This window comes from Strix aluco, chromosome 8, assembly GCF_031877795.1.
Source record: "Strix aluco isolate bStrAlu1 chromosome 8, bStrAlu1.hap1, whole genome shotgun sequence".
In the NCBI taxonomy this organism is placed as follows: Eukaryota; Metazoa; Chordata; class Aves; order Strigiformes; family Strigidae; genus Strix; species Strix aluco.
Genome location: NC_133938.1, coordinates 28,039,295 through 28,057,211, shown reverse-complemented (window position 1 = coordinate 28,057,211; position 17,917 = coordinate 28,039,295). Strand labels below are relative to the sequence as shown.

The 17,917-nt window shown below is 48.3% G+C and overlaps 1 protein-coding gene across 1 annotated transcript in view; it reads left to right on the top strand.

Moving 5' to 3' along the window:
* Positions 1-2,883: 2,883 nt before the first annotated feature.
* MTA1 (metastasis associated 1) overlaps positions 2,884-17,917 on the top strand; it is an 86,794-nt gene continuing 71,760 nt past the window's right edge. The window contains exon 1 of the mRNA XM_074832811.1: positions 2,884-3,051. Within this exon, the coding sequence (XP_074688912.1) occupies positions 3,024-3,051 (28 nt within the window). The 5' untranslated portion in view covers positions 2,884-3,023. The remainder of the gene's footprint in view (positions 3,052-17,917) is intronic.

Sequence of the window (17,917 nt, the reverse complement as noted above, 5' to 3'; positions counted from 1 at the left end):
GGGTTTGGTGGTGGGAGATGCGGCATCGCAAGAGCCTGCTCCTTCCCAGGCTAGAGCTGCCTGTTCCCCTCCCACCCATTGCGCAATGCGCCGGAGGTGACCACAGCTATTGCTTAACCTGGAAGAGGAACAGCAGGGAAGTTCCGATATGTTTTTGTTCCTATCGTTTAAAACACAATTTAGCATCTGGAAAGAGCAGTCAAGGCCACGTGACCGTCCGCTTCATGTGCAACTACTGAGTGCCCCATGATGTGATTTGTAAATATTTATTCTGGATAATTTTTCTGTGTCCTACTGAATTATTTTCTGCTCTGCAGAACAGTTGCAGAAGCGAGGGCTTGGGGACAGCCAGCCCTCACGTCCTGCGGTGTCCCCGACGGCTGTGCCGGCACGTGCTCCCCCAGCCGGCTCGGAAAGGAGGAAATACCACGGTGATGCCCCCCAGCGCATTGGACGTTTTTGGCTGACCGATTTTCACCCCCAGAAGCGCTTTCCTCCCTCAGCCGTGCTCCTTGCACGCATCGGAAACATGAAAACAGAGCCCTGTGCCCTACTGGGATCTGAGGACTGTCAGAGATTTGGGGTTTTTTTTCTAACAGGCAAAGTGAATTTTAACAGAAGCCCTGTTCTTTTTCAACTAGATGTATTTTGGCAGATGCAAAGTTTTGGGCGGTCTTGTGTAGCTGTTTCAGGACTTTGGGAGCCAGGGTTGAGAGTGCAGGCAGGGGCCGTGCCCAGCCCTGCTAAAGGGTATGACTGTTGGCACCGTTAACCGCTGATTCCAGCAAACAGTTTCACGACAGATATCTTTTGGTCATCGTGACCTGACTGTGAGGAGGGGTCCTGGGCTGATACCTGGGTGAGGCAAGACCAGGTGATTCTACAGCTCTGCGCTGGAGCCGAGGGGTGAGTGTAGTCATCCTGCCATGCCTGAGAGGGCAGCAGCGCCCCGGGTCTGCCTGTGCTGACCATCGGAGGTGTAGCTCTTCCTTGGGTTCCACCATCCAGCCTTGGCCACATGCATGGAGAAGCCCTCAGAGGGGATGGCTCTGCTGTACTTTTGTCAGCCCTTGGTGGGGGATCTGCTGTAAAGGTGTTATGAATGATGGTTTCTTGGGGTGTTTTTTGGCGTCAGACTGTCAGTTCCTGTGGGAGAGGAAATGGCAGTGGCAATGTGCAAGTTTTGCAGAGCGATCTGGAGCCAGCGACCGTTCAAGGGCCGTGTAACCGCTGCGGGGCTGCTGAGGAGATGTCTGGAGAGGAGCCATGCACGGGCGAAGAAGGGATGTACCTGCTCGGTGCAGCCCCTGGTATGCTCAGGACACCCCCAGGTCAGTGGGCAAGGGAAAACTAAAGCTGTCACCCATGTTTCACCCCTCAGGCTGACACCCAAGGAGGGGGGAAAGCGCCAGCATGGCAGTGGGTGACACAAGTGGGGAGGAGACAGGCCAGGCAGCCTCTTGGCATTGCAGAGATCTGAGGGAGATGGTGTAGGAGGGGTGAGGGTGTGTGAGCAGGAGGTGTGCACAGGGCACAGGACTCCCATCTGTGTGTGTGTAGGGCTGGAGGGGTGTACACGGGGAGCAGGCAGCATATAGATAGGTACAGGTGTGAGGGGGTGTCTTGCATGGTGTGCGCAAGGAGGGCTGTGTCCATAGAGTGCTGTGACCACGGAGTGGCCTGTTGTTCCTTCCAAGGGTGGGGACAACCTGTGGCCCTTGGGTGTGCGTGAGGACTGCGTGTGTGAGGACAGGCAGCGCGAGGGCTGTCTGCAAGTACAGGCGGTATCTGTATGGGGAGACTGGGTGTGAATACAGGCAACATGCGAGGCTGTGAAAACAGGCAGACGTGTGTGTGTGTGCGTGGAGAGCTGTGAGTGTACCCAGTGTGTGTATGCGAGGAGGGCTGTCAGTACAGGCAGTTGTGTGTGTAGGGCTGTGTGTACAGGTGGGGTGCTCTGAGGAAGGCTGTGTGCAAGTACAGGCAGATGCCTGTGTGAGGAGGGCTGTGAGTGCAGGCAGATGTGTGTGAGCACAGGTGGTGGTTGAGTGTGTGTCAGGCTGTACAGGCCCTGTGTGTGTGTGAGGAGGGCTGTGCCTGTGTGGTGATGGGCAAGCTGTGAGAGGACAGGCAGGGGGTGTGCGTGTGTCAGAGGACAAGCAGGGGGGTGTATGTGGTTGTGTGCATGTGTGAGGACAGGCAGGGTGTGTGTGGGGGGTTGTGTGTGTGTGTGTGAGGACAGGCGCGGGTATGTGTGGCAGATGTATGTGAAGAGAGACGGGCGCGCGTGTGTGTGTGAGGAGAGGTGGGGGTGTGTGGGGGGTGTATGTGTGAGGAGAGGCGGGTGTGTGTGGGGTGTGTGTGTGTGAGGAGAGGCGGGGGTGTGTGTGTGTGGTGTGTGTGAGGAGGGGCGGGTGTGTGTGTGTGTGTGTGAGGACAGGCGCGTGTGAGGAGAGGCGTGTGTGGTGTGTGTGAGGAGAGGCGGGTGTGTGTGTGTGGACAGGCGCGTGTGAGGAGAGGCGTGTGGGTGGGAGGTGAGGAGAGACGGGTGTGTGTGGTGTGTGTGAGAGGAGAGGCGGGTGTGTGTGAGGACGGGTGTGTGTGTGTGTGTGTGTGAGGACGGGTGTGTGTGTGTGTGTGTGTGAGGACGGGTGTGTGGGGGGCGGTGAGGAGAGGCGCTGCCCGCCGGCAGGCCCACTCCCCTCCCGCCCGGCGCAGGCCGCGCAGCGCCGCCCTCACACGCTGCGGGCTGGGCGGCGGGGCCGGCTCCTTCCCTCTCCGCCCGGGCCCGCCGCCCCCGGCCCGCCGCCGCCCCGCCCTCCGCCTCCCGCCTCCCTCCTCCCTCCCTCCCTCTCTCCCTCTCTCCCTCACTGTCGGCCGGGCGGCAGCCGGCGCGGCCCCTTTAATTCCCCCGCTCCCCTCCCCCGCCCGGCCGCTCCAGCCTCCATTTTCCAGCGGATCCGGCACCTGGAGGCGGCGGCGGCGGGAGCGGCCCGCGCCCCGCACCCGGCCCCGTCCCGGGCATGGCCGCCAACATGTACCGGGTGGGAGGTAAGCGCTCCCGCGGCCCCGGCCCCGCCGCGGCCCGGCCCCGCCGCGCCTCCCTCCCCTCACACCCTCCCGCGTGCGAGCGGCCGCCTCGGGGGCCCGGCGGGCCCGCGGCGGCGGGGCAGGCCCGGGGCGGGGCGGCGGCCCGGCGGGAGGCCGCGGGGGGGGGACGCGTTGGGGCGGGCGGGGGGCCGGGGTTGAGACAGCGGCCGAGGCGGGCCGGGGACCGGGGGGGGGGGGGAAGCCCGTGAGGGAGGCTGGGGGGGGGGCTCCGGAGGGCGGGCGGCGTGTGGGGGCGGGAGCGGGGCAGGGGCCTGGTGAGCTGTGGGGTGAGGGGAGGCCCGGTGTGGGGTTAAACGGGGTGAAGGGCTGCGGCGGGGAGCCCTTGTGCGGGCTGCGGGGCGGTGTGCTCGGGGCTCTGCCAGCGGGGTTGTGGGGCGCAGCGGGGGAGGCTCAGGTGAGGGGTGGAGAACAACAGCCGAGTGGGGCCGCATGGGGCTCGAGGGTGCGGGGGGACGGGGCGTGTGAGGTGCGGGGCTGGGGGTCGGCCGGAGGGGAGCAGGGGGCAGATGCGGGCCTGGGCAGGGTGAGGGGGGCGAGAGGGGCTGGGGCAGCGCGGGGAAGCGAGAGCCGAGAGGCCGCGGGGAAGAAGCAGCGTCGGGACGGGCCCCGGGATGGGGCCTGGGGTGGAGTGGCTGCTTAAATGGGGGTCACGCGAGGTTGTAGGGGTGGGGACCGAGGAGGAGTTGCTGAGATGAGGAGCACAAAGATGGGCAGAGACTGCTGGTAGAGCAGGGGACTGGCATGAGGCACGTCCTGCAGATCTTGGCCTCCCCTTCCCCTCTTGCTGTTTTGTTGTATGCTTTCCCATTAGTCTTCTCTTCAGGGTTGCGCTCCTGTCTGATTGTCCTTTGTTTTGATTCACGTGAAGAGAGAGGAGAGGCAACAGGGTTTGGGGCTGCGTTTTATGAAATATAAACGGAGGGTGGTCTGGCATGAATTTGCGCTCGGCCATTTTCCTTCATAAAAGCTGTTCTGTGGAGCTTCCTTCTCTCCAGGACTATAGGATGTGTGGAAAGATGTTTTTATAGGGTTCCCTCCTTTTCAAAATGCCCCAATTCTTATGGAGTTCTGTAAAACCGGAGTAAAGTAAACAAGGGAAAAAACACAGCGAAGGTGGCTAAGCCATCCTGTCTGGCTGCTCTCCATCAACAACTACTTTCTGTTCTTTCCGCTTTTCTGGCCTGCTCTTACTTTGTGCTCTGAAAAATATCACTTCTTTTGTGCCGTTCCTACTTTTTTTCTGGTTGCACTTGGTTTCATAGAGGGATAAGGTGTGCCTCTTGGCTGTCTCAGCTTTGTTTCTTGGGTTGCTACAAGCTGATAGTGTGCGTGTAGCATTATTTTCATTTGGAGATGCTGAGAGTAGAAAGATGAAGGGCAAGATGAGGGGTGGAAATTTACAGCTTGGTTCCTGGTGTGACTTGCGAAGGGAATTGTTTCCTGGAAATTATCGTTTGGCATTCAGTGTTGTAGGTGCCAGTCTTGTGTGGAATGTCGTCTCTAGTATTTTTTATGGCGGAATCTGTACTGTGCACCCCATGGGTGGTGGGAAGGGACCTCTGGAGACCTCTAGGCTGACCTCCTGCTAGAAGCTGTCCTATTAGAACAGGGTGTTCAGGGCTGTGTCCAGCCCAGTTCCGAGTATCCGAGGATGGCAATGCCACCCTTACTTTGGGCCCTGTCCAGTGTTTGGCCGTGCTTATGGCAAATATTTGTTTCTGTGTGCCTGGTTGGATTTTCTCCTGTTCCAGCTGGTGTCCCTTGTCCTTCGTCCTATCCTTGCGCATCTCTTGAGAAGAGCCTGGCCCCATCTGCTCTACGCCTCCCACTCAGTAGTTGCAGACAGCAGTATCATCTCCCCTGAGCCTCTTCCCTTCCCGGGCAGACCTAACCCACCTCTCTCTGCCTTTCTTTGCATGTGCCATGCTCTAGCACTGACTACTGACCACCTCAGTGGCTTCTGCCTGTACGTCCCTTGTGCTGGGGAGCCCAAGTTGGACCCAGCTCTCCAAACAGTCCCACAAGTGCTTAGGAGAGGGGCAGGATCCATCCCCTCGCCCTGCCAGCTGCTCTCCTGCTAAAGACGGCAGCGCTGGCTGCCCTTGCTTGCCAGGGTGTGCTGCCGGCTCCTGCCCAGTTTGTTGTTTTACCAGGTGCCTTTCTACAGAGATGCTCTGTCGACAGCCTGTACCACTGCAGGGAGTTATCCCACCCCAGACGTGGGGCTTTGCTCTAGCCGTAGTTGAACTTCCCGAGGTTCTTGTCAAGACATTTTCCAGTTTGTTGAAGTCCCTCTGAATAGCAGCCTTGCTCTCCAGCATGTAGTATGCTTTTCCAAAGTCTCCAGACTTTTAGAGAGCATACTCTAGGCCCTATCCAGGTAATTAAAAAACTTCTAAGCAGGGCTGGCCCCAGTATTGATCCTCGAGGAATGCTATTAGTAACCGGCAGCCAGGTGAAGGTCTGGTCACAATCCTTTGAGCCTGGCATTCCAGACAGTTTTCCTCCCACCTTTATTGTCCGGTTATCCAGGCCACATCTCAGCACTTTGGTTCGAAGGATGCCATGGGAGACAGCATGGCCTTTGGCCTGAAGTCAAGGTGTCCCACCCTCACCCCCTGCTCTCCCCTCAGCCGCAGAGCCAGTCTTGTCATCCCAGAAGGGGAGTCAGGTTAGTCAGGTGTGATTCGCCTTTGATATCTCCATTTTGGCGGGTCTCAGTCTCCTTCTTGTCCTTCCTGTACTTGGAAATGATGTCCAGGATTTGCTCCGTAACTTTTCTGGGTGGAGGGCGAGGCAGCTGGCTGATAGCCAAGGTTACAGTGCTCCCTTATTGTACATATGGATGAAGTCTTGATTTGACATGTTACCAAGATCAACATATGGATGGATGCAGCTGCTTCTGTATGAGCGCTCTGTTCAGCCTGAGCCGGAGGAGTTTGTATTATTGAATTGTTTCTGACCTCTGGTGCTGGTATCTCCCACTAATGGTTTTGTGCGCTGAAGTTGTGTGTGAACTCCAGGGCAGGATTAAATCCTGAATGGGATTTGTGCATAGTCATTTCATACACTTCCCACTGGAAGACAAACATTCAGCAGATAATCTGTTATTATTCTTGTGGCTACCAAATTGTGTTGTACGAACTCCAGACCTAACAGCTGCCAAAAGCAGCTTGCTCGCTATAGATCAGTAATGCTCCTAGAAGTATATATGTTGACTGGGAAAGGATGGTCAACACTTCTGGCCTAATCATGAAATGCTGTGAATTTTTGTTTTAAGAAACCAGTAGGTGGATTGCACTCCTCTGATAAAGACTGATTTTAAACGCATAGTTGACAGCTCTTCCAGAGGGCCTGAAGTGTCTTGCTCTTGTTTAATGTTGTGCAGTAGTTCCTGAATAGAGGAGCTGAGTAGCCTGCACTGTGGGGGCCAGAGGTGGCATGCAAGTCTTCTCCTCGGCGTTGTGTAGCAGAGTGAGCATGCTGGGGGGTTGGGAGCTGCCACTTGAATGGTTGTAAAACTCTGTGGGGAAGTTGACTGGTAGTGTCGAGCTGCTTGGAGAAAGCAACTGGTTCTCCTGGTTCCTGCCAGGTTTCTACTGGTATGTTTCTGATGGGGAGGGGGTTGGTTTCCAATACAAATAAGACTCTCACGAGCTAGCACGGTTCATGGGGGATGTGAAACTTTTTACATGTGTAGGGAAGATGCCAGGGTATCAAATTCCAGAATGAAGTATGGGATCTTACTCATCCAGAAGGAAATCCTGGAATCGCCTGCCTCCAGTGTAGCAGAAGTGAAGATTTTCTTCACAGCTGCCGTACAGCCATGAAGTAAATGGCAGCATGATGAGGGTGGGCTGCTTTTGCTTGGAAGGAGTCATGGTGGGCTGGCCTGCCGCTTCATGGAGCGGACTGGCAGTCTGCACAATCACAGATCGTATGGGAATGTTGGATAAACACCAGATCTGAGAAGCTTGGGACCTCTGAGCTGGAATTTGGGGCCTCTGATGAAAAAATGCATGTGGGAGAGAGATGTTCATTGTTCTAGCTAGTGCCAGGCTCCGCTTTCAGGAGAGTGCTGTGTCAGCTGCCTGGAAGAGAACAGGTCATCTCGGTATCAAGAGACTTTCCAACAGCTATTCTGTCTCCACCTTCTCCGGGAGAGTTTCACTGTAGTACGACAAGTATTTCTTTAGTAGCGGTAATTGATTGAGCCCCACTGCAGGTTTATGCCCCTATGGCATTCCCTTGATGCAGCGAAACAATGATTTTTGCATTTCCATCTTGCACTGATTTGAGGAACTTAAATTTTTCCACCTTCCCTCCTCCTCACCCTTTGTTTTTTCCTGGATTATTTTTAATCTGCATCAGCTACCCGATCTGGTTCACTGTGGGACTGTGTGAACAGCTGAATGGGCTCAGTGGGAGGGCTGGGAACAAGGGGATGGGGAAAGAAAGGAGAGGAAGGATGGAAGAACTACTGAAGCCAACACTTTTGCTGAGACAAACGTCAGTTTATGCTTTTAGGTGAAAAGGCTTTTTTATGTTCTTGACTTTTAAGAGTTACCCTCTTGTTCAGGAGTGTACTCAGCTACAAAATTATCACTGCTTTTGAGTCTATGGTACATTTAAGGTATGTTTAAATGGCATTGGGAGATACGATCACAGGTCAGTCAGGCACATACGTACTAGCTGCATCTAACACGTTTAAAGTAAGTGAAATTATGACCTCACAGCTCCTGACCCAGGCACCTAAGATTCCCAGCGGCTTTATTCCAGTGTGCTGGAGACTGAAGCTCCCCAATTTACTCGGTGGTGTTATTCTCGCTCCCTAGATGAGACCTGGTATTGGTGTGCCTGTCTGTGCTGCAGTCATACTTCTCGTTTCAGCATAGCCATCCCCAAAGTTTTTAAGAATGGCAGCATGACATCATCTCTCTGTTATTATAGGGTGTTATTAATGCGTGGCTGGGGATGGTGGTTTGACCTGCCCCCCATCCTGTTACATACCCCCGTTTGGCATCCAGGCAGGCATACAACTCTTGACATCCATACTACTGCCAGAGCGCTGTGAGCAGATGGGTGCATTGGTCTTCTTGACATCACAATGATGTCAGTAATAATTTTCTATGCTTTTCCAGGTAAAAACCTGAGGTAGAGTTATTAAGGAAGCTTGCATAGAAGTGTGTTGTCGACTCCAGATCTAGAGCATGCAATTCAGATAATTTAGCTGCAGGGGCACGTGCAAACCCTCTCCTGTCCCACTGGTTTGTTACCAGTGTCTATGTATTTTTGGTTGCAGCGGGAGTTACTGTGGGATATTTTTGTTTTGGTCATGTTTGGTTTTTTTTTTTTAATTAACTTTCAGCTGAAGTGAAGTATTTGAAGGTAACCTGAGCTGAGAGTGGGTTTACTGGAGAGAGATATTAAATAACCAGTAAAGATAATAAAAATGAGAGTTTATTTTTGCAATTTACTAATAGGTTTCTGTGGTCATTGGCCCTGTTAAATATAGGAGGGCTTCTAGCTTATCGCTTTTCAGCAACAACCAGGCAGTGGGTTTCTTCATCCTTTCATTGTTTCTATTTGTACAAGTTTATCATCTTGGGTTTTGCAGTCTTCCTTTCCTTCCCTTCCCTCTCTCCCCCATATCAGTTTGCTTCAGCGTTCATGAGCCTTTAATTGGGAAACGTTGCATGGTGGGGAGTGTGGCATCAGCCAGCTTAGGTGTGTTTGGGGGCTTGACCTCTAACAATTGTGCTGATACACGCTCTGTGGATTCATAATGCTGTAAAGCTGTTTGCAGCTGGCAAAATGGAGCAAAAGCACTAAGCTTGCTTCTGCCAAAGGGGCAGAATCTGGCTTCCCCCTCCTTGTCCCCAGCAGGGCGGTGCTCACCTACTGCCTCTTCCTGATTTTCTTGGCTGAATCTTTGGCAGGTTGGTGTCACTGGCCTGTTAGAAAGTCAGCACAGAATTGGAGGCGTTTTTCTGCTGGGTTAGTGATTTTAAGCAGTTCCCAGGCTGGTGTGTGGGAGGCTGTGCCAGGGCGGCCTGCCGGGAGGGCTGGGGCCGGGGGACGCGGCCTGCCCGCGGCGGGGGCTGGCAGTGGTTTGGTGGGCAGCCCCACTGAGCCTCCGCAGTGCCCACGTGCTCTTTCACTCCTTGGCGGCCCTTGGAGCCTGTTGATCTTATTTGTGTGTTTTGTCTTTCAGTGATGGTGAATAAAAGATAACTTGATAAGAAATTGTGGGAAAAGGACTTTTAAACTCTTAAGCATCTCCTTTTATTTCACTAGTGAGATTTTGGGTGAATGTAAGAGATTTTCCTTTCACTTGCATCTAGCTGTTTTTCAAGTAACTTTTGATGTTTAAACATCCTAACTTTAAATAGAGTACTTAATCTCTCCCCAGTAGGAGAAGAGGATGAGGTGGTTGCTGTTACGGTTTTTACTTCGATTTTTAAACTACTCCTGAGCAGTTTGGGGTTGCTTGAAAGCATGGGTATGAGCTGTTGGAGGTTGCCTCCTCGTAGTTCTGCACATCTTCTGGCAACAAGTAATCTGTTAAATCAGTGTTACTTCTGCACCAAGTAAGGAGTTTTTACACTGTATTTTAATGCTTTGCAAGATCATTACTTTTTTTAAACCCCAAACAGGTAACTGCCCAAGCCCTTCAGCTGCTTTGCCTGAGTTTCCCGTGAGGTTTAGATAACCAGAACTGTCAGGAAAGGTGCTCTTGTAACATATTACAGTTCTAGGTCTTCAGTAACTCGAGGCTCGTTGATCTGATGTATAAAGAGGCCCTGTTTCAAAGTGGTTTTTTAAGTCTTGTATGATTCCTCATCTCCTCTTTACTTGTAAAACCATTTGGTCTGTTGGACTGTCTGTTGTTAACAAGAACTAATGAGTTTCTGCTGTAATTATTTAATGCATAAGAAAGCGTTTCAGCAGGGAAAGACATTGAGGAATTTTCACATTAAAAAAGACACAACCTTCTTCTAAAAGGAACTTTGTTATGCCACAGTTCAAAGGGGCTTGAACCCTGGTGCTTAGATGAATAATTCAATTTATTCTCCATCGCAGATGGCAAGTTTCTCATGTCCAGTAGGATATGGGATACAGCTGTTTGTGGAGGTTAATACATTGCAAGGTTCTCAGAGTTGGTGCTGGATATTCAAACATAACAAAATTTAAGCTTTAAATATATCTGGCAACCTTTTTATGTTCATATATTTCACAGATTTTCTTAAAATACACTGCAAAGCCTAAGATGAATTTAAGGAAGAAAGTGTTCTTTTTGGAAGCTTCAGGAAATGCCTTGTCTTCTCCCCCATGCTGCTCCTGCACTTCTTGCACACTAGTCTGTTTGGAAAGATTCTTTAGTGGATTAAGCACTATTTGATGCCTCGAGACGCATGGAGACCATTCTTATCTCAGTGAAGGGTTCAGCCCATAAAGACAATGGCCTCCATACTTCTGATTTACTTGTTTGCTTCACAAAAAAACCTTGAAATTTCAGCCTGACCTCTGTGAAAAATGTTTGTGTTTATTTACAAGCTTTGATGATTGGATGAGACCTAGGCCTGACTGAACAGACCCCTCAAGCAAAGCTCCTGATCCGTATCTTGGGTGATGAGTTTACTGCCAGTGAGGGGGCTTGTCCTTTACTTACATCTCCATCGCCTGTGGGATGGGAGCGTGAGTAGTGTGTCTTGTGAGAAATGTGAAGACTTCCTCAGTTTGTTATCCCCTTAAGCCGTAAGGGAAGGCTTAAGACTTGAAGAATGAGGTTTTCTTCACGGTCTCCTGCAGAATTAAACATCTGTTTGGTTTTGGTATATCACTCCTAACTAAACCTCGGTTTCTGCTTGCTAAAGTAAGCGAGGAGGCAGATGAACCACTTTCAGGGGAAGGACGTGTGAAGTACCGGTGAAGCTTTCAGGCTGTGTAGCCCAGCCCAGAAGGAACCATGAACACAGTCTCCTTTTCCAGCTTTTTGGCTGGATCATCTTGAGGAAGGAGGAGTGTTCCTGAGATAAATTTTACTTGACGCTGATCAATGAAGTAAAGCGAAGAAGTTAGTTGGCAGCTTTAAAGTGGGTTTGCAAGTGAAAGAAAAAATTTAGGCTTCTCCAGTCTTTTACACGTGTGTTAGTCGCAAGCTGTTTAGTCTTCGTGGCGCCTGGGATTTCACAGCTCTGGTTCTGTGCACTGCCAGATCACCAATCATGATCTGTGTCAGATGTGGCCGTGGTGATGTTTCTGTTAAATTGCACATGATGTGCTCTGGTTAATTCAGGGACTTTATGCTTTTATGCAAGATGTAGGAGGACAGACGATACTTGATCAAGCATAAAGTTAGTGTGGTGTGAGCAGATGATTCCTGATTTAGCACAGAGCTTGTCCTTACAGAGTTAAGTTATCAACATCTGAACAAATTTGAACCAGCCAAGTGAGACAGTTTCTGTGGATGTTTCTTTTGGTAGTGGTGTCAATTTAAGCAATGCCTGCTTGCAGACACTTGTTACTGTCCTCACGTTGCTTCCTTAGCCAGCTTGGCGTGGCAGTGCAACGACGCAGATCAGGGAATTGGTTTGGTTGGGAGACAGTTTTTTGACCTGGATGAGTTCCTAATCAGGTTTACCACGTGCCTGCCTCCTCCCATCCAAGAAGAAGCTGTCACAACTTGAGGGGGTGGTATGAGAGGGCCGGGGATGAATCAGCTTCACTGGCACTCTTGTTTGAAGAAACATCTGCAAAACTATGGCAGGAGTTTATACCTCATCCATGTTTTACATTGTGAAGCCGTGATGTTTTTGATGTTTTTGATCTGGCACTGAAACCTCTACCTCTGGACTTAATATACTGTCGTACTATGGCCTAAGCATTTAATTTACGCTGGGTCGTCTGATTGAAGTCATTGCTCTTGAACAAACCCAAACAAAAAACCACAACTTTTTTGTTGTTGTTTTGTTTGTCTCTTGAGGGTGATACCAAACTTGGTGTCTGAGTACTTCAGAGGTTCTTGTTTTGCAACTCTGGAGATAATTGCAGGGAATACGAAGCTGATTTCTTGTCATCTTCTGTGCTGCCTAAATATCTTTTGGAAAATAATGTTTTTCTTATCTGTCCTTAGCAATGAGAATGGCAATGGAACAGGCTGTTCCTTTGGCTGCTAGAGAAGATGATTGTTAGGGTACAGTTTGAGGATACTCCTCTCCCATGCTGGCACCCACCCCCTCCCCCAAATACTCCTCCCTGATTTAAGGAGTTCTCTTCTTACTAGTTCCTCCATCTGCTCAAGTGTTTGTCTGGCTCTTCTGTCCTGGTGTTCCGTTACAACCTACCTTTGGGGAAAGGTTTTTCTTTCTTTAAGCCTGGACTGTTTCCATGAGCTAGTTCATGGTATTGCCCCACAAAGAATTAACACTGGTGCAGATGAAATTACGTAGGCTCACAACTTTGTTACTGCAGAAGATGTTTGTATAGCTATCCTTGGGAACTGAAGTGGCAGAAGAGGTAATACAGAACAGGCTTTGTGTCCGGAGGACTTCGAATCATGCTTAGATATCTCATGTAAAGCAGAGATTAAAAAAGTGGTTCTCCAGGAATATTTAGTGTATGCTTGTCATGCAGGAAGCTGGAGGGAGTTGACTTAGTGAAGCTAAAGGGTCAGTGCCGCATGCAAATGTGCCTCAGCTATAGCTGGTATATTGGGAGTGGATTAATTGAAATGGGTTTCCCGGTTCCTGCCATATAATTGATTTCTAGCAGCAGAATTGCTTCTTTATCCTCAGGGTAGTACTTTGGAAACTTAATTTTATTTCCAAGATTCTCAAAAATTCTCTTTTCAAGTCTTGTTTGTACACAGTCTCCATACCTTACCTTTAAGCTGGCATCACTGGTAGCAGTTGCTTCAGCATGGCATAGTTCTTATCTAAGAAGAGTGACCCATGAAGTGCAGCAGACACCCATAACCTCTTTTTCACAAGTACCAGCAGAGTGCTGTCCTTCGGGGTTTTTCCACAGATCTTCTGCAACTGAAAAACAGCCAACAGTGCTGTGAGGAACAGAAATAAGAACATTGACTTTATCTAAAATTTCCATGAGGTGGTTCTTCTTCTTCTGCTCCCACTCCTTTGTAATTTTGCACTTCTACTGGGAAAGGTACCGTATGTAGGAACTCTGTGCCTCATCCAGAGCTGAGATCTTGAGTCTCTAGATTGTTGCTGCTAGGCAGAATACCTGCCTTCTTCCCCGGCAGAGAGGGTAAACGTTTGGGAAGACACTTGGTCATAATGAATCAGATGGAAAGTTAATCGAGCCTGGGACCTGCCTTGAACAGCACTGACAATAGAGGTGTTGGGAGGGGCATAGGAAAGCAAGCACTTCTGATAATTCCACCAAACACTGTGGAATCTCCAGTGATTTGCTTTAAAACCTAGTCTGTTAATTGTTTCTGAAATGGGAACCATTTCATATCTCTAATTGTCAGTCTTACCTTTCTCACTTTCTCTTGTAGTTTTAGTATCTATGTTTTTAAGATAGGGAACAGTGATCAGAACTTAATTATCTTTGAGACTTCTGTCCCTCTGTGAAATGTTTTAAATCAAACAAAGGGTTCAGGAGTTAATAGGGAAGAACTAATGCATGGATAATGGTGTTGCATAAACCTTGTTTCACTAAGAATCAGGCAAAAAAATTGTATGAGGTAGCTGGACAGGAATTTTTCTTCCTCCCTTTGACATGATAGAAAACAAAGAACAGAAGACCTTTGGGAAGTTCCAAATCCCTTAATGTTTCAGTTTAAACTGGATCAAGCAACCGTCAGTTTGTCCAAGCAAGTTGCATGTCATTAACTTAGGTTTTTTGCTCCAAAAAGGTAGAGAATATTTCTTAGCTTAAGTAGAGTTCTGTGTGGTAGATTATGAGGTTTTGGTTGTAACCATTACAGGTCCTTCAGAATTTTAGTTTTGGGTTTATTTGGGTGGGTTTTTTTGTAGTATCTCTTCCTACATGAGAAAAACTTGCACTGATAAAAGCTTGTATCAGCTTTTTTTATAGGTCTGCATAATTTGTAGTCCTGTTACATGAACCTTGCCATGAACAGCTTCTACTTTAGGGTAATGGTTTGGGGAATATTGAACCTGGATTTTTGGAGGCAAGTCAGAAAAACTGATATGTAGGTTTTGTCTCAAAACAGCCAAGTTATTTTGGCTGTCCCTTTCTAGATACAAGTTCTGCACATTTGGAAGAAAATGTGATGTGAACATTTTGTTTGCCATATGAATGTGTAGATAATCCTTGTTTCTTGAGCGTTTTACAGTTTGGGAATTTTTAAGGTGAGGAGATAAGAGCCTATTCCTGCTTCTTTATGTTCGTGGCTTTGATCACATCCTCCAGGGCAACACACCTTTAGAAATAAGAGTTAAGGCATTAGAAAAAGAGATGAATTAACAAACTCAAGAAAATCAACTGCCTGTTTCTTACAAGCATGCTGACTCTCAAAGTGTGGTATTAAAGTATGATAAAATAAGGTGTTGATATTTGCACTGATTATCAGCTGCTACCTATTTTCATACAGGTGTGTGTTTCATGAGGACTTGGCAAAAAGTACATGGGTTTCTCACTTGTGTATTTATGAATTTGTCACTTTTTTTTTTTTTCCTTCTCACTGCTGGGGACCGTAATGGCATCTTGTTCTATGTTTTATTATTGAAAATAAGAGTAGATGCTGGTATGAAACTGAGAACATGGACTTCTGCCATGCGTTTTGAATATGTGAGGCTGAACTTCCTTTAGTACAAAGCAGTCTTGAGTGGCGCTTTTGCATGCATATGTGTGGAGATGCATGCTTGGAATTTGATTGTCGTTACAGAGGCTTTAGTTTATTAAATGAAACTGAGTTGTCCTTTCCTTGCACGTATCCGGGCTCTTCACTTTATAGCTCCAGGGTTCTTTCAAGTCATCTTGTTTTTCTTGGAGAAGGGTGGAAAGGGGAAGTTGAGCTGAACTGCATATCCTTGCATATGAACACCTATAAATTTATTCTTTCTTTTGAGTTTTACAGTATATTATATGAGCTGGTAGAATCTGGAGAGGCTGAATGCTTGCTCACCACTAAAGTGCTTGGCACATGGGTGTGATGATGATGTATTTGTGTTTTAATACCTAGGATGTTTTCTTCCCAGTACATCCCTGTAGGCTCAGGATTGTACAGGCACCCTTGTTACACTGTCTGCATGCCCTCCAGGAGGGTAAAAACAACTTTCCATTGTAAGGGCTGGTCTTGTAGGAGAAACAAACATTCATTTTACATGATTACAAAACAGCATTGTAAATTAAGATTTTCTATACATATAATTTCAGTGTGTAATTAATTAGACATAGCTGCTATTTTTGGAGGGAGTGTGCTCATGTAGCTCCCTGTGTAGGCCAACTCTCAACATCTACTGAACCTGGAAAGCTATGAGAGTCAGCAGAGGAGTCATGCTGTAGAAACTCCCAAGTGAAGACTGTTAACTGCCAGGCTGAAGTAGGAAATCATGAAGGGAAGGGTAGGGCTGCAACAATTGCTTTAAGAGTATTTTCTGGCTTCAGCCTGAGAAGCTGCAAGTACATCAGAAGAATTTGGCTGTGGATCACTCTGCTTGTGTGTGGAGCCATCCCACCCTCCTTGAATGAAGGTTGCGATGTCTGTAGACCTGACTGTGACCTAAAACATTTGACCGACTGCCAGAGCCTGCTGGGTCCTGTGACCGGTAGCTCTTTAGGATGGCAGCCTTCATTGCTGAAGGAAACCTTGTCAGTGTTTACCCGTGGTTAGGGACAGGGTAGTTGCTGTTCTGGATGGGCGTGCACACACTGAGTTGGGCTGTCATTGCAAATTTATATCCAGGAAGTTTACTGCAGGCTTGGGGCTTAAGGAAGTGGTGCAGTGGTGTGTTAATCTTGATCCGTTGGTGAAACCAGGCTTTCTGCTTCAGCAGTGAGAACTTGTTGCTTAGGTCATTTTTCCCTGTTTTGTTGAGGCTAAGTCTTTTTATTGAGAATAGAGAGCTAATCTCAGGAGCATACTGTGTGAGCTGTGGATTTTTCTCATGAGCATGGTCCCTTTTGAGACGTGTCTCAGTTAAAGATTCCAGTGGAGGGTTATTTGTTTTAAATCTCTATCCTCATGAGCCTTTTGACTTGGTCATGTTGCTCAGAAGAGCAAAGCTAGCTCGATTTACCTGGGGTACCTCATCCTGCCCTTACTAAATGTAGTGATGGTTTGCTGTTAAGTGTATGGGTGGAGATTTCTGCAGGAGATGGTGCTTGCTTTTGCCATGTCCCTCGCTAGATGGCTATAGGTATTTCAGATGCTTGTGTGCCTGGGTTGTTCCATTTCCACTCCTTTGTTAAGGAGGTGAGCGATACTAGTGGTGTTGGCCATAGCACAGCAACCTGAGGATGAGGCAGCACGTATCCTGCGCGTGCAGTAGCCACAAATACTGCTATCCAGTAGATACGTATTGAACTTGTGCTGGCAGAGCGTCTTTAATACCTTTGTTGATCTGTAAAAGATGTTAATTGTAAATACCTGGTTGGTGTATACCGCTAGATGTATTGGACCTCTTCAGCCTTTTACAACAGAAACTGTTTCAGTTTTGCATTTCTGGTGATGAAAATATTGTGCTTGGAAGGCTTTCTCTGCTGAAACTCTATCTGTACTGTAACTAAACGTTTCATCAGGTGACAGCTGCTGTGAGTGTTGCTGTTCTTTGAACAGCCAGAGGCAATGGGACCTGGGCTCTTGTCAGGCCGGATTGTTTGACTTGTAGGCTGAAAGCAGTGTAGCCTGTTCAGCCTCCTCTTTCACAAGAATGTAGACCAGGAGGGACTGTATTATCCAAAATGTAAAGTGATTGACAGTTTCAGGATCAAGCTGCTGAATAGTTTGAAAACTGGAGCTTACTGAAAGAAACTAGCCCAAAGTTGAACTGGAAACCCCGAGTGTGACTTCCCATAAGAGAAGTCATAAAGTAAGCAGGTCATCATAAGTTTATGCACTCTCTTGACGCTCATCTTTAATTCAGGGCAGCAGCTTTGTGGATTGGGCAGAGGAAATATTTGCAACTGTGAAGTTACTTCTTTATCACATGTCTGGAAATGCACATTGTACCCAACAGCAGTAGTGAGTGGGAAGAGGAAGGCTCCAGCCTCCCTCATGTCCTGAGTACGTCTGAAGGCTACTGCAGTACACAGTGTGTAAGACTTTCTGGAGGTAAGGTAGGGAGTGTTCAGTGAGGTCAGTCCTCAGAAAATGCTTGTAGCTTGAAAGGCAAATGTAAATTGGGAAGGATAAAAATACTTTTGGGCATTTTTGGAACTTGATCACTTAAAAGCCCATAAGGTTATTAGGTAGCTCAGACATGTCTAATCTTATAAATATATGACCTTTAGACAGTGTGTGTTCTTTTGTGGTACCCTCTCCTGATTTTCTTTTCCATGAACCCATGTAGACGTAACAGCTGACATAAAGAGGGCAGAGGGGGAAGCTATTTTGCAATAATGCCTTAAAATCATATGAGAGCAAAAAGAAAGTCTGTTATGTTTATTGCTAATTGAGAACAATTATTGTACTGCCTTTGTGGAAAATTTCCATCTTCTGTGGTCTGTAGGCTGTTATTCTAGTTTTAGCTGCTGTACTGTTGCAAGTATGCTTGTGTCTGTGTGTTCTGGCAGTTCAGTACCTGTGTAATACAGCATTGCTTTCTGGTAAATTGTGCATATTCTTAACTTTGGAAAAAAAATGTTATGGGAT